The sequence below is a fragment of the Chamaea fasciata genome, unplaced genomic scaffold (assembly GCF_029207755.1).
Source record: "Chamaea fasciata isolate MVZ Bird 193981 ecotype frontalis unplaced genomic scaffold, bChaFas1.0.hap1 SCAF_3, whole genome shotgun sequence".
Taxonomy (NCBI): domain Eukaryota; kingdom Metazoa; phylum Chordata; class Aves; order Passeriformes; family Sylviidae; genus Chamaea; species Chamaea fasciata.
In genome coordinates this window covers 105,350,271-105,362,364 of record NW_027094088.1, presented here as the reverse complement: position 1 = coordinate 105,362,364, position 12,094 = coordinate 105,350,271, and the positions used below count along the sequence as shown (strand labels likewise).

General features: G+C 39.8%; 1 protein-coding gene across 1 annotated transcript; it reads right to left on the bottom strand.

The window, feature by feature from the left end:
- Nucleotides 1-480: 480 nt before the first annotated feature.
- TDRD15 (tudor domain containing 15) lies at nucleotides 481-11,801 on the bottom strand. Its single transcript, XM_066180000.1, has 3 exons — nucleotides 11,696-11,801; nucleotides 10,482-10,563; nucleotides 481-8,875 (listed from the first exon to the last, which is right to left on the bottom strand). The coding sequence occupies exon 3, from the start codon at nucleotides 8,868-8,870 to the stop codon at nucleotides 2,988-2,990; it is 5,883 nt and encodes a 1,960-aa protein (XP_066036097.1). The 5' UTR covers nucleotides 8,871-8,875; nucleotides 10,482-10,563; nucleotides 11,696-11,801; the 3' UTR covers nucleotides 481-2,987.
- Nucleotides 11,802-12,094: the final 293 nt, after the last annotated feature.

Here is a 12,094-nt window from a genome sequence, read left to right as displayed (position 1 = left end):
AAGAGCTCCTAGAAACTAATTTCCTAACTTTTTTCCTGAAAAAAAAATCTTAACACACTAGTTTAGCACTGAAATCTCAATTTCTGCCTGAAAGCTTACACTTTATGCTGCCTGATCCATGCAAACATTCAGTAACTAGTCAGCCCTTTCAAAGCACCTGAACCACCATGCAGTGAAGCTTCCAGTAAAGTTTTTTTCCTTCTTTTCCTCTCTTCCTACATGAATCCTCAATGATCTTGTCTCTCAAAGGCCCACAACTTCTGATGGCTCAAGTCTGACCACATTTCCTCTGGAAGTAGTGCAAAGTTACTCCTAAATCAGCCAAAAATGTTCAGCAAAATCAGCAAGAGGTACTTACTCTTGGAAGTCCCACTCAATACACAGTGATGTAGCTTCAGATATTTTCCAATGCATTGATCAACAGCAAAGATCACAGAAAACTTCAGAATGTCTTAGGAAGGGGCAAGTTACACAGAGGAGACAAGCATTTTATTTAATATTTTTAGTATCTATTTTATTTTATTCATGACAAAAAGGCAGTATACACAAGAACGTTTTGAATTCCAAACAGATGAAACTGGTTCTCTATCACTTTTGTGGATTAACAGTAATCACAGTCATCAATGATACAGTATAAATAAATAAAAAAGACAAAAAAAGATAAACACTTTCAAATTAAATTTTAGCAAAAAAATTTAATACTACATGAAGCACTGCACTTGTTCAGCATTATGCTCACTCTAAAACAAATAGGAAACACACCTAAAGTTCTACATCCTAAATAGTTGACAACTTCTTCCAACTAGGTTCTGAGTATAGATTCTCCTTCTTAAAAGAAAAATGTAATAGCAGAGGTACACACCAGAGAAAGAAGACTGGGCATAAAACACACAGCCAGACCTCCCAGAAACTTATCTAATGATCACAGCATATCCTTGTAATGCGCTTCTGAGAATCTGCATTAACAGTGGCAAACAAGGCATTCTTTATATTTACAGATGCAGTATAATACTGAAATACTTTCAATATCTGATTTTTACTTGAAGCATTTTGAGTATCAGACTTTCAGTAAAAGAATTACTATCACAAGCTGATCTCATTACAAGTTGAAAACAAAACACACATTCTTGCAAATAAATCTAACATTTCCAATTTGCGGAATATAAAAATAGTACACACAGCTGTTTATTTTTTTCTTATTCATACATCATTTCTAGGCTCCATTTTGTAACATTAGAGAAGCAGTATTTTACAACCACATACAAGTTAAAGCAGAGTGTACATTACCAAAAAACTCATCTAACTTAATACATACAAATTGTGTATTACTGTACACAACATGTCTGCATTTAGGGTATCCAAATGATTTTTAAAAGAACAGATGCCCAAGATCCTACTTTCCCAACTGAAAGACAGCCAGAAGTTCAAATCAGTGTTAATTAACACATCAGTGGTTTTACATGGCACTACAATGAACCAGCACAGCAAGTGTAAAAGTCATCGCTAGACATGAGTAATGTGGCACAATACAACCTTTGTGTTTTATACTAACAGCCAGCAGCACGTCTAACTATTGACAAAGAATGTGCCAGGTAAGCTTACAATTTTAAGCAGGAAAAACCTGAAATTCTGAAACATGAAGAAACAGTACAATATAAAGACAACAATCACAATTGGTTGCAACCCCCACTTTTTTCTAATCACTATATTAAAATAACACTACTGATATTTTACATAGTATTTACTTGAAAAATCGTGATGAGGAGGGGAGGGGTGGGGCAGGGGGGCAAAGGGGATATATGTTAAATCTCGTTAACTTCTAGAGATGCATTAGATATGTTGTCTATCATTAGGATTGCATTCATTTTCTCACTGAAATTCAAACAATCACAGAGCATACAAAGAAAACTCCTCACTGCTTCAGGACTCTTCATACTCTTTGTCCAAACAACTGAGGAAGGAGGTGAGGTCAAAAAATATAATAAATAAACAAATCAGAAAAACAGTTGACAAATTTTTACCATTTCAAACTCGATCCTAAAAACACCACCCTTCTAAGATACACAGTATTACCATCATTTTGAGTTCTGAAATTTCCTCCTCCCACAAAGGAGAAAAGAAGAAAAGGTTCTGAATGTTCCCCTTTAAGATACAAACAATATTTTGACTTCACAGTGTATTGACTAAGCACCTGGAGAAAACTCCCTCTCTTCATACTGGCAGATGGAGAGGAAGATGAAGGAGAGTCATCAGTGGAACACACATGCTTGGCTGAATGAAAAATCCCAAAATGATGCAATTCAGATACCAAGAGAACCTTCAGAAGGGGCAATGGCATCTGTACATCAAGAGGTAACTGAAAACAACTTAATGCATGTCTCTCCCATAAATGGGGATGCAGAATCAGTAAACACAAGGACTTTTCTCACATGGAAACTCTGGAATCAGAAACAAAGAAAAGAGTATGTCTTTGTTTTCTGAACATCCAAAACATGGAGATATCACCAGAGTAAACCAGATTTTACTGCAAATAAAGATTATATATACATACAAAAACTTTGTAGGTTGTTTGGTTTATTTTACTTTGAAGTAGTGCTTTTCTAACTGCAGCCTACTGATTATTCAACTAATTCTTTGACAGTAGCTTCACACACTGTCTTTTCAGACTGTAGAACATCAGAATCGTAAGTCTCAGCCAGTGCTTCTGGTAGCAGATTTACTCTGTGTTACGACTACTTTACTTTTCTTGTCCTCATAATGCTGAAAAAATGGCAATGTTAATGGTATTCCAGCAGACACTTTACCACACTCCCTGAATTGACACTTTTTTATACCTAATGCTGTGCTTCAAAAAGCTTTTTTGTTTCTCTTCTTTGCCCAGCTTCTGCCAGCAAAATCAGAATTTTCATCATAATTATATTCTGGTTCAAAAAGGAAAGCACAGTGACTAGAATCTGGTCACTTCACTTGCAATTCTTTTTTTCTGATTAGAGTCTGTCAAGTGGAATGGGACAGCACCTATGGTGAGAGCAGACTGCGTGGCCTGCAGCAATTAGGGCATCAGATAGATTGCTATCCTCACACAGAACATCCACCTCTAACTGCATTTCAGGGCCGTAGTGGATAAAATGAAATACCAGACCTGGTTTATGAAGAAGCTTCTGAAACAGAAGTATAGCCTCCTCACTCCAGTGCTCCCCCTTGCCAGGAACCGTATCATGCAAAGAGCAAGAGTGTGCCAACCATGGCAAGTGTAACAGACTTTCTGGAACAAGTTTAAGTTTATGGACATCAGAATAAGGGATGGTCCTCAGAAAGCCATAATCAATAAATTTAAGAACAACAGACTGACTTGTTACTTCACTAATTTCTGCCCTGTACCACTCTGCTTCCTGCCCAAACTTGATCAAGCAGGTAGCACCAGGTGTCACTTGTTCTTCTGGCAGAGCTGGCAAGTCCTCAGGAAGGTCAGAAAGCAGCAAGGACAAGTTTTGCATGCAATCAAAGAAGATTTCAAACTGGATGCTGAAGTTCGAAGGATCAGTAACAGCAGTTGCACACCCAGGATATGTTCTGCCGCTACGCAGCAGCATCCACATGACAGGATTTATCTTGAATGACGTATCGAACTCCTTATGGTTTGTATTACGACATTTCTGTGGTCCAACAATTGTCCAACAATCACTTAGGAGCTGATTCAAATACTCCTGAAGCGTAACTTCTCCTATTAAAATATCTACCTCCCAGATATCAGACGATTTCAAGTATCTCAAAAACAAGATCCTTATTTCATAATCCAGGAGTGCATTTATTACATGGCCTAAGTGAATTTTCTTCAGGTTTTTAAAACAATTCCATCTACAAAAAACAGCTTGTTTAGGAATACTTTTAATGTCATCACTGAGCATCTTTGCATTATTTAAGGACACCATCTCACACGTGCCATAATCCATGAAAAAAACTAGCATTAACTTTTCCCTGACAAATTTCTTTATCACTTTTGATCGATACCATTTTAAGTTTTTTTCAGATTGTGTAATGCATTCCAGTCCTTTTTCAATGTCATCCACTCTAAGCAAATCCCTTCTTTGTGCATCCTTCTCAAGCATTACATTTAACTCATGTAGTACTTGCAGATTTTTAAGTAACTGTACATAAAATTCTCCACTCTTTGAAATATTAACTACTTCTGCTGCTTCTATTTGTCCAGAATTTAAAACCTGATGAAGGAGATTTAAGTGTTTTACAGAAATCTTTTTCATCCCAGCAGCCTTGGTTTTATTTTGGCCACCTAATCTATTCTTAGACTTTAGAGGATTACCGTTTTGTTTAGGCTTCTTTTCCAAAGCAAATACCCATGTGCTTTTCAGCCTTACGCTGTCTACTTTACACAAAAGGCTGTTAGACAAAGACTCTCCATCACAAATTACATCTATTTCCCATTTTTCTCCATGTTGCTGTAAGAACTTGCAAGCTACTGGCTTGTCACTTACTGTTTTTGAAAAATAAGCAGCACTTTCTTTAGTCCAGCTTTCACCAGGAAAACTTTTTACACTGCTAAGGAAACAATGAACACTAAACCTTGGCAGAGTTAAGAACTTTTCCGGAATCCTGCAGATTTTTGACGAACTTACAACTGCAGCATTACCATAGTCAATAAATTCTACCTCATACGAGTTTCCTGATTTCAGAGTTTTAATAACTGCTCTATAGTAAAAACAATCAGCATCATGCTCTGCAACAATGAGATCCCCTACCATGAGCTCATTTAAACAATTTTCCTGACCTCTGTTCTCCAAGCTTTCGTTTAAATCATCTGCTAGTTTTATTATTAAGTTTTCATCCTCTGCAAAGTGAACATAGAAACTTGATGGACTATTCATATGAGAAATATAACCTGTTACTTCAGTATTCACCTGGATATCACGTTGAGGAAGACTGATTAATGTAGGTATATTTTTATTACTCTTTTCGTGTGGACCTGTACAATTTGGTCTTTCATTCTGAGATTCAGAGAGAGCACTTACAGTCATTTCCTTTGAACATAAAGCAGAATAAGAGAGTGAGTGAGAAGCAGGTTGTCCAATCCAACGTTCCTCTGCATTCTCTGGAAAAGCACTGAAAATATTTCTAAAACCTTGCCCTTTGCTGTCCTGTAAAGTCTTCTGTTTTGAGAATCCACTGCACAACTCTGGTGTGCTACATGCAGTTTGCTCTTCATCTCTAAAATTCTCTCCAGTATCTGCCTGGTAATACTTGCCATGGACTTGGCATTTCACTTCAGTTTTCAATTTAAGCATTTCAGCATCTTTAACACTTACTTTACCAATTTCTTTGTCATCTTTCACGTGACATATCCCTCCTTCATTACTTCTCAATTGTTCTGTAGGCCTTTCCTGTGACAACTCTTCTAATACCTTTTCTTTAATTTTCTGACTTACTTTGAGCTGTCCATCATACAACTCCACAACAATCTTTCCATCTGATTCTCTGGATAAAATTACAGCCTTCAGCAGTTTACCAAGGAATGTTTTTACAAACCATGTAGTAATTCTTGCTGGAAATTCTGCCCCCCTAAGATCTGACAGATAGAATTTAATAGCTTGCATGGGTGTGAATAGTAGATCAGTGGCAGAATCTGGAATAGGCATCAACTGGTCTCGCTTCACCATGCTCTTATTTCCAAAATCCACATAGTCAACCCACAGAAAGGATGTTGATTCCATAGGAAAAGCCAAAGCTCTGTAAAAGAGACTATCTTCCACACATCTGGCTATACATAGTCGTGCATTGCTATGGTAATTTCCATTACTTGACATTTTACTTATATCATTAACTTTCTTCATCAATGCCTCAAGAGTTTCAGTGTTTCGATTAAGATGACAATAGAATTTTGAAGGACTGTTTATGTGAGTTATATAAACCTCCTCCTCACTTCCAATTTTTATATTAAAAGATGAATAACAAAAACTGTACAGAGAACCCAAAGGTGAAAGGTTTCTCTGTCCAAGACATTCAGACTGGGTGAGACCACGTTCCCTGAGGAATTCCTCTACACTAGTAAACGGCGTCTGTAAGTCAACTACATTGCATAAACAGTTGGGGCCCACAAGAACAACAGCATAAATGGTGCAAGTCAGTGGTCCTCTAGAAGAAAAAATGAAGTCTTCAAATTGCCTGTGCACTTCTTCAGACCAATTAAGTGAGTCAGTCTGTAAGACCACATTTTTAAGTCCACATCGAAATGCTTGACCCTCTAGAGTTAGGAAATCGGGAACAACACCCTGAACATCTTTAAGTGAAACCCTTTCCCGATAACCATAGTCTACAAAAACCACATCAACTTCATTTGTGGATACCTGCTGCACAACAGTTGCTCTGTACCACTTCCCATCTTTGGGACACTTAACAACACAGGCAACCTGTCCAGTTTTGTAGGGACTGGTATGATCTTTATAGTAAGTCTGAATTTGTCCCATTAAGTTATGTAGCTCTGCCAATTTGCTTTGCAGCTGACATGAAAAATCTGCTGGGGAAAAAATGCAAGAACACACCACTTCATATACAGCTCCCGGTTTAAACACAAGCCCTTTATAAACTAGTTTTTCTTCACATACTGATTTATCCATTTTAGAGACAGCACCTTCTCCCAACCAGGATGGCACAAAAGATTTTTTAGGCACTGGTAGCACATTAAATGATCTTTCCTTCTGAAGTACATCTCCATTTCCAGATACCTTATTTTTGCAAATATTACTGGTGTTCTCTGCATTGATTTTTTCTTTTTTACATTTGAGGTGATTCCCGTTGTGCTGCTTCTTCTGTGCTGCCCTTAGAACATAATCTGGTGGCTTCAGCCGATATTCAGCATAACCAGCTTGAACCATACACGTGGCAACATTTCCTTGCAGGAAACCAGTATGACACTGCACATTAACAATGTACTTGTTGTTTTGCTTTCCAATGACATGAAGCAGAAGTGGTTTGTTCAACACCACACTTTTAAAGAAATCAATTTCTTTTTTAACCCACACACCATCAACAGGAAATGCGCAAGCAAGGGAACAACATATACCTAAGGCTGGTAAATCAGAAAACTGGGGAAGCAATGCTTTCACATAGTGACAAGGTATGGTATCCGTATTTCCAAAATCTAAAAAGTAAACCATAATGCTAACACGAAACACTTTTGTGACAACACCCCGGTAATAACACCCATCCCTGCTATACCGGGCACAGCATAGCAACCCAGGTTCTGGCTTTTTAAGGACCATCTCATCATCTCTACACTTACTGTATGTGCAGGCAATATTTTTCATCAGCATCTGAAACTCATTCTGGTATCTACATGTTTGAATCCAAAAGTCAGACGGATTTATGACATATACTACAAAAGCTCCATAAAATGAGTTCATTTGCATCCCTTCTCTCCTGCAGTGGATGGAGAAGGAAATGTCCCACTCAGGTAAGCAGATTTTTGTATCTTTGTTTCCAGAGTAATTCTTAGACAAATTGTTTCTTTCAGGACTTAGTTTGTGGTTTAGTGCAGTACTGCTGTTTTCTGTTTCCGAAAGCGAGACACAAGGTGCAGCTGTCTCATTCTGGTTTTCTGAATGCTCAGCATTAATTCCAAGATTTTGTTTCTGCAGCGTTATGTAATACAAGCGCTCAGTGTTATTATATAAATCAACATGGACACTCACAGAGGTTTGTCCTATTAAGGCTTGTGTAAGTTCCTGGAGCTGAAATTTTATTACTGTTTCGTCCTGACTACCAAAACAAGACAGTGCACATGGAAATGAAATCATCGGTAGTGTCATGAACTCAGCTTTCAGTTTCCAAACACAACTAGGTGGCACAGTTTCAATAATGCCAAAATCCATAAACCAGACCTCCACATGGTCAGAGAGAAGTTGTTTTATCACTCCTCTATGCCACTGTCCATTTTGCCTCCTGGCAGCACAGAGCAGCCCTAAACTACCACAAGATGTGGTATTTTCTCCAACAAGAGCTTCATAGTGCAAACGCATAGCTCCTGTCAAATATTCCAGCTCTTTCTGCCATTTCTGTATCTGACAATAAAACTTATTTGGGCTTATTGCACCAGTTATTTTTACATTTTCTTTACTGCCAACAGGTAGACGTGGAAAGAGTTGATCTGGAACGTGCAAAACATCTGTTGGTTTCTCAGACTTATTTAAGGTAAGTAACTCCCTGAAAGGATATTTCTGTTTCAACAGCTGTGGCATTCTCTTACAAAGCATTCCTTGGGGCAATGCTCTTAAAGTTTCTACAAGAAGACAAAATGAATCTCCATCAATAAATTTACCCAGCTGCAGCTCAAGAACATCAGTAATAATCTTAGGCACTTCTAGAATGAACAGCTGATATGATGTAACAGCCTTCACATGACCTGTGATCTGTAATCCTACCAGAGATGAAAAATAGTTAATGGCTTTTGGACCCCATCTCTCCCCAAGAGGAAGTATGCTTGCAAAAACACCCAAAATCACCTTTGGAGGCAGCTGAAACAATTCATCACAAGCAGCAGCAAGATGTGTTTCCTCAACAGCCAACACATGTCCAGTGTCTATAAGAAAAGCCTCATAGATATTCCCTTTCTTCCCCACAACTCTTCCTCTATGCCATTCTCCTTCTGCGTCTTCCACCAAGCAAGATCCGCCAACACCGACATCATCTTTTACTTTGAACACACGCTGTATTTCATTTTGTAGTATGTAATAGTCAAACTCACACCCAGCGTTGTATTGAGCCTGGAACATTATAACCAAGCACTCAGGATGACATTCTACATGAGTTATCTTCAATTTCTTATCTACTGAGCCTGGTGAAGGAGTCAGAGATTCCATCCTGTCTGCAAAGAAAAGGAGTATGATCATCTTGATAATTTTCTGCTTTTTTTACAACTAATTCCTTACATGATACGTGACATTTGTTTTCAAAATGGTTTAACAGCATGTTATTAAAATTCTGGCTAAAACATATACTAAACCTTTAAGAATGTCATGTCTTAGGACACTGGGATACACTCCACACAATGCTCTTAGTAAAGACATGCTCAGATAACATGGAAAGAAGTACCTCCGGATTCACTCCTGTGGCTACAGACTGGTTTTATCACTTGAGATTAATTTTAATCAAAATGTCGCTCCCACAGTAACACCAAGGTATTCCAGTCTGTTTCTCTTTCCTTTTAATATGTAAAGGACCAAGGACTCATTCCCTCTCACTCTGCTTTTTCTGTCTAAATCACTTCTTCAAGTAACCAACAATAGCTCCACACTCTACTGTTTACTCTGGCTGTCTGTACCAACGATACCAACAGCATATTTAAGGTTCTCATAATTGCAAGGACATCTGAGACTAACATCTATGTGCAATACTTCTGCACTGCTCATCAGGTAACAACTGTGCCAGCTGTGTTTTGTATGGTCTCAACACTCCAATTCTGACAGTTTAAATATCTTCAAAACATTCAGGTACTTTTCTGATCTATAATCCAGTCTTGAAGCCCAACTCCCAGTTCAATTCAAACATCGATGATCCAGTGAATCAGTGACTTCACATTGTTTAAAAAGGCTGTGTATGACCATAATTTAATCAACCAATTCCATTAAAAGAACTGCTGTTCTAACAAAGTAATTTGAGATAGACAACATTAAATGCAAAGACAGTGGATAAATACTCAAGGATAGTCTGGACAAAGACAACCTTGATTTATGAATTCTTATGTAAAGCTGGAACTTTAACTTTCAGTTTCAACTACAAGATTTTGGGGCAAAATCCCCCTTGGCCTGTAAAAAATCTTCAGTGAAAATGTCATGACAGTTTTCATCACAAGCATACATGAAGTAGCTACTGAATATACAACCTGTCTTCAGAAAAATATTGATCCCTAACATTCTTGTTCACAAAAAAAAATTAAAAAAAAAAAAAATCAACAGAAAACCAACCACACTCTATTATAAGTGAGCATCTTTACAGTAAAGCAGTAGGGCAGAAAGATGCATAACTTCTAAAACCAACAAAAAAACCCCTAAAAAACCAAAACCACTGAACGCCAAAAAAAAAAAACAAACCCTCCCAGTAAAAGAAGTATCAAACCCAGATCTGACCAATTCCTGCCTCAACAAGGCCCTTTTTTTCCACCTTCCCCTGTGACAGAAAGTGAAAATCTGGGTGCTTTTAATGAAGGAAAACAGCCTTAAAGGAATTGGTTCTGTCTGCCTGAAAGAAACATTTGATTATTACAGAGATTTAAACTTCTGAAGGGGCCTGACTGAAACTCTGCTCCCTTTCCCCCCTCCCACTGAAACTGTGCCCTATTCGCACTAACGCATAACTAAATAAATCAATTTGTGTATTAACGACTGTCTGTTATCACAGCCTGAGTAACAGCATCACAGTGACACAGCCACATTTCTACGGTTTACAAAAATGGCCTTTTGCTGTTTACTCACCTTTCCCCCTCTAAAAGCTTATTCAATCGTAACAGGTCTTCTAAAGGAAACACGGCCCAGTAATTAACAACTCTGTATCACTCTATGAGGAAAGACGGTAGAAAATTCATTAAAAAAATACACGTAAACTAAATTATTGTACTACTTCTCTTACTGAGAGCAGCCCTGAGAAGTCTCTGGGGTATTAGTTGACCACAAGCTCAACATAAGCCAGCACTGCCCACTCACAGTTCAGGAAGCCAAAGGCAACCTGGGATGCATCAAAAGCAGCATGGGCAGCAGGTCCAGGGAGGAAATTCTGCCCCTCTGAGTCCCCACCTGCAGTGCTACATCCAGCCCTGGGGTCCCAAGCACAGGAAGAACATGCGAATGTTGGAGCAAGTTCAAAAATGATGAGGGCTGGAGCATCTCTCCTATGGAGACAGGATAAGGGAGCTGGGTTGTTCAGACTTGAAAAGGGTTCCACAGAGACCTAATACCACCTTACAGTACCTAAAGGGGCTGGAAAGGGACCTTCTACAAGGGCATGGAGCAATAGGAAAGAGGAGAACGTCTTTAAACTGAAAGGGAGTAGGTTTAGAACAGATATTACAAAGAAATATTTCATTATGAAGGTGGTGAAGCACGGGGGCAGGCTGTGCAGATAAGTTGTGGACACCCCATCCCTGGAAGTGTCCAAGGCCAGGCTGAATGACTCTGAGCAACCTGGTCCACGAGAAGGTGTCCCTGCCCATGGCAGAGGGGGTGAAACTGGATAAACTTTAAAGTTCCTTATAACACAAACCATTCTGTGACTCTCTAAATCCTCCTCCTGCCTGAAAAACACACCCTGGAAATGTTCCTCATAGTTAGCTAAACTACAGTCTTAAGATTACAAAAAACGGAGTTACAAAACTAATTCCACCCTCCTAAAAACACAGCGTGGCTATTCGTTCTTCATCGAAGCTCAAAAAACCAAATCAGTCAGAGGAACACCACACAGGCACCTACCACCTACTTACTTGCTAAGCAGGAGTGGCCACACATTTGTATGTGCTTGCAACTCTTCAGCCACCAAAATGCATACTTCTATCATGCACCACAAACTTACAGACAACTCATGCTATAACAAAAGGACTTTTAAATGCAACCAAATGCAGGACACAAGATACAGGCTGAGCTGCCTGTCCTCCAAAGCAGGCACTCTGACCGGCGCTGTCTGACACCGCACTCACCTGAGAGGAGGCGAGCCCGGGCAGAGGCTGCGGCCGCCAAGGGGTATCGGCTCGGGCTCGGTAAAGGCTCCGGAGCCCGGTGCCTTTCAGCAGCCGCCGCAGCCGCCTCACCGCCCGCAGGCGGCAGCGCCGAGCGAGACCCGGCGGCGCCGCGCTCCCAAAATGGAGGCGCGAAGCGTGGCCGGAACGTGTTGCCCGGGAACGCGCCTGCGCAGTGGCACCGCCCGGAACTTCGGCGCTTCTGGCGCGGGGCTCGGCAGAGGCCGGGGAACGGGCGCCGGTTCGAGTCCCGCTCCCGCCTGCCCGCGGGGCGGGACGGCCCCGTTCCCTTTCCCTCTGGAGTTGTGCTTTATTTGTTTGTTCGCGTGCTGGCTTGTTGTCGGTTTTCCCTCTGCGTTT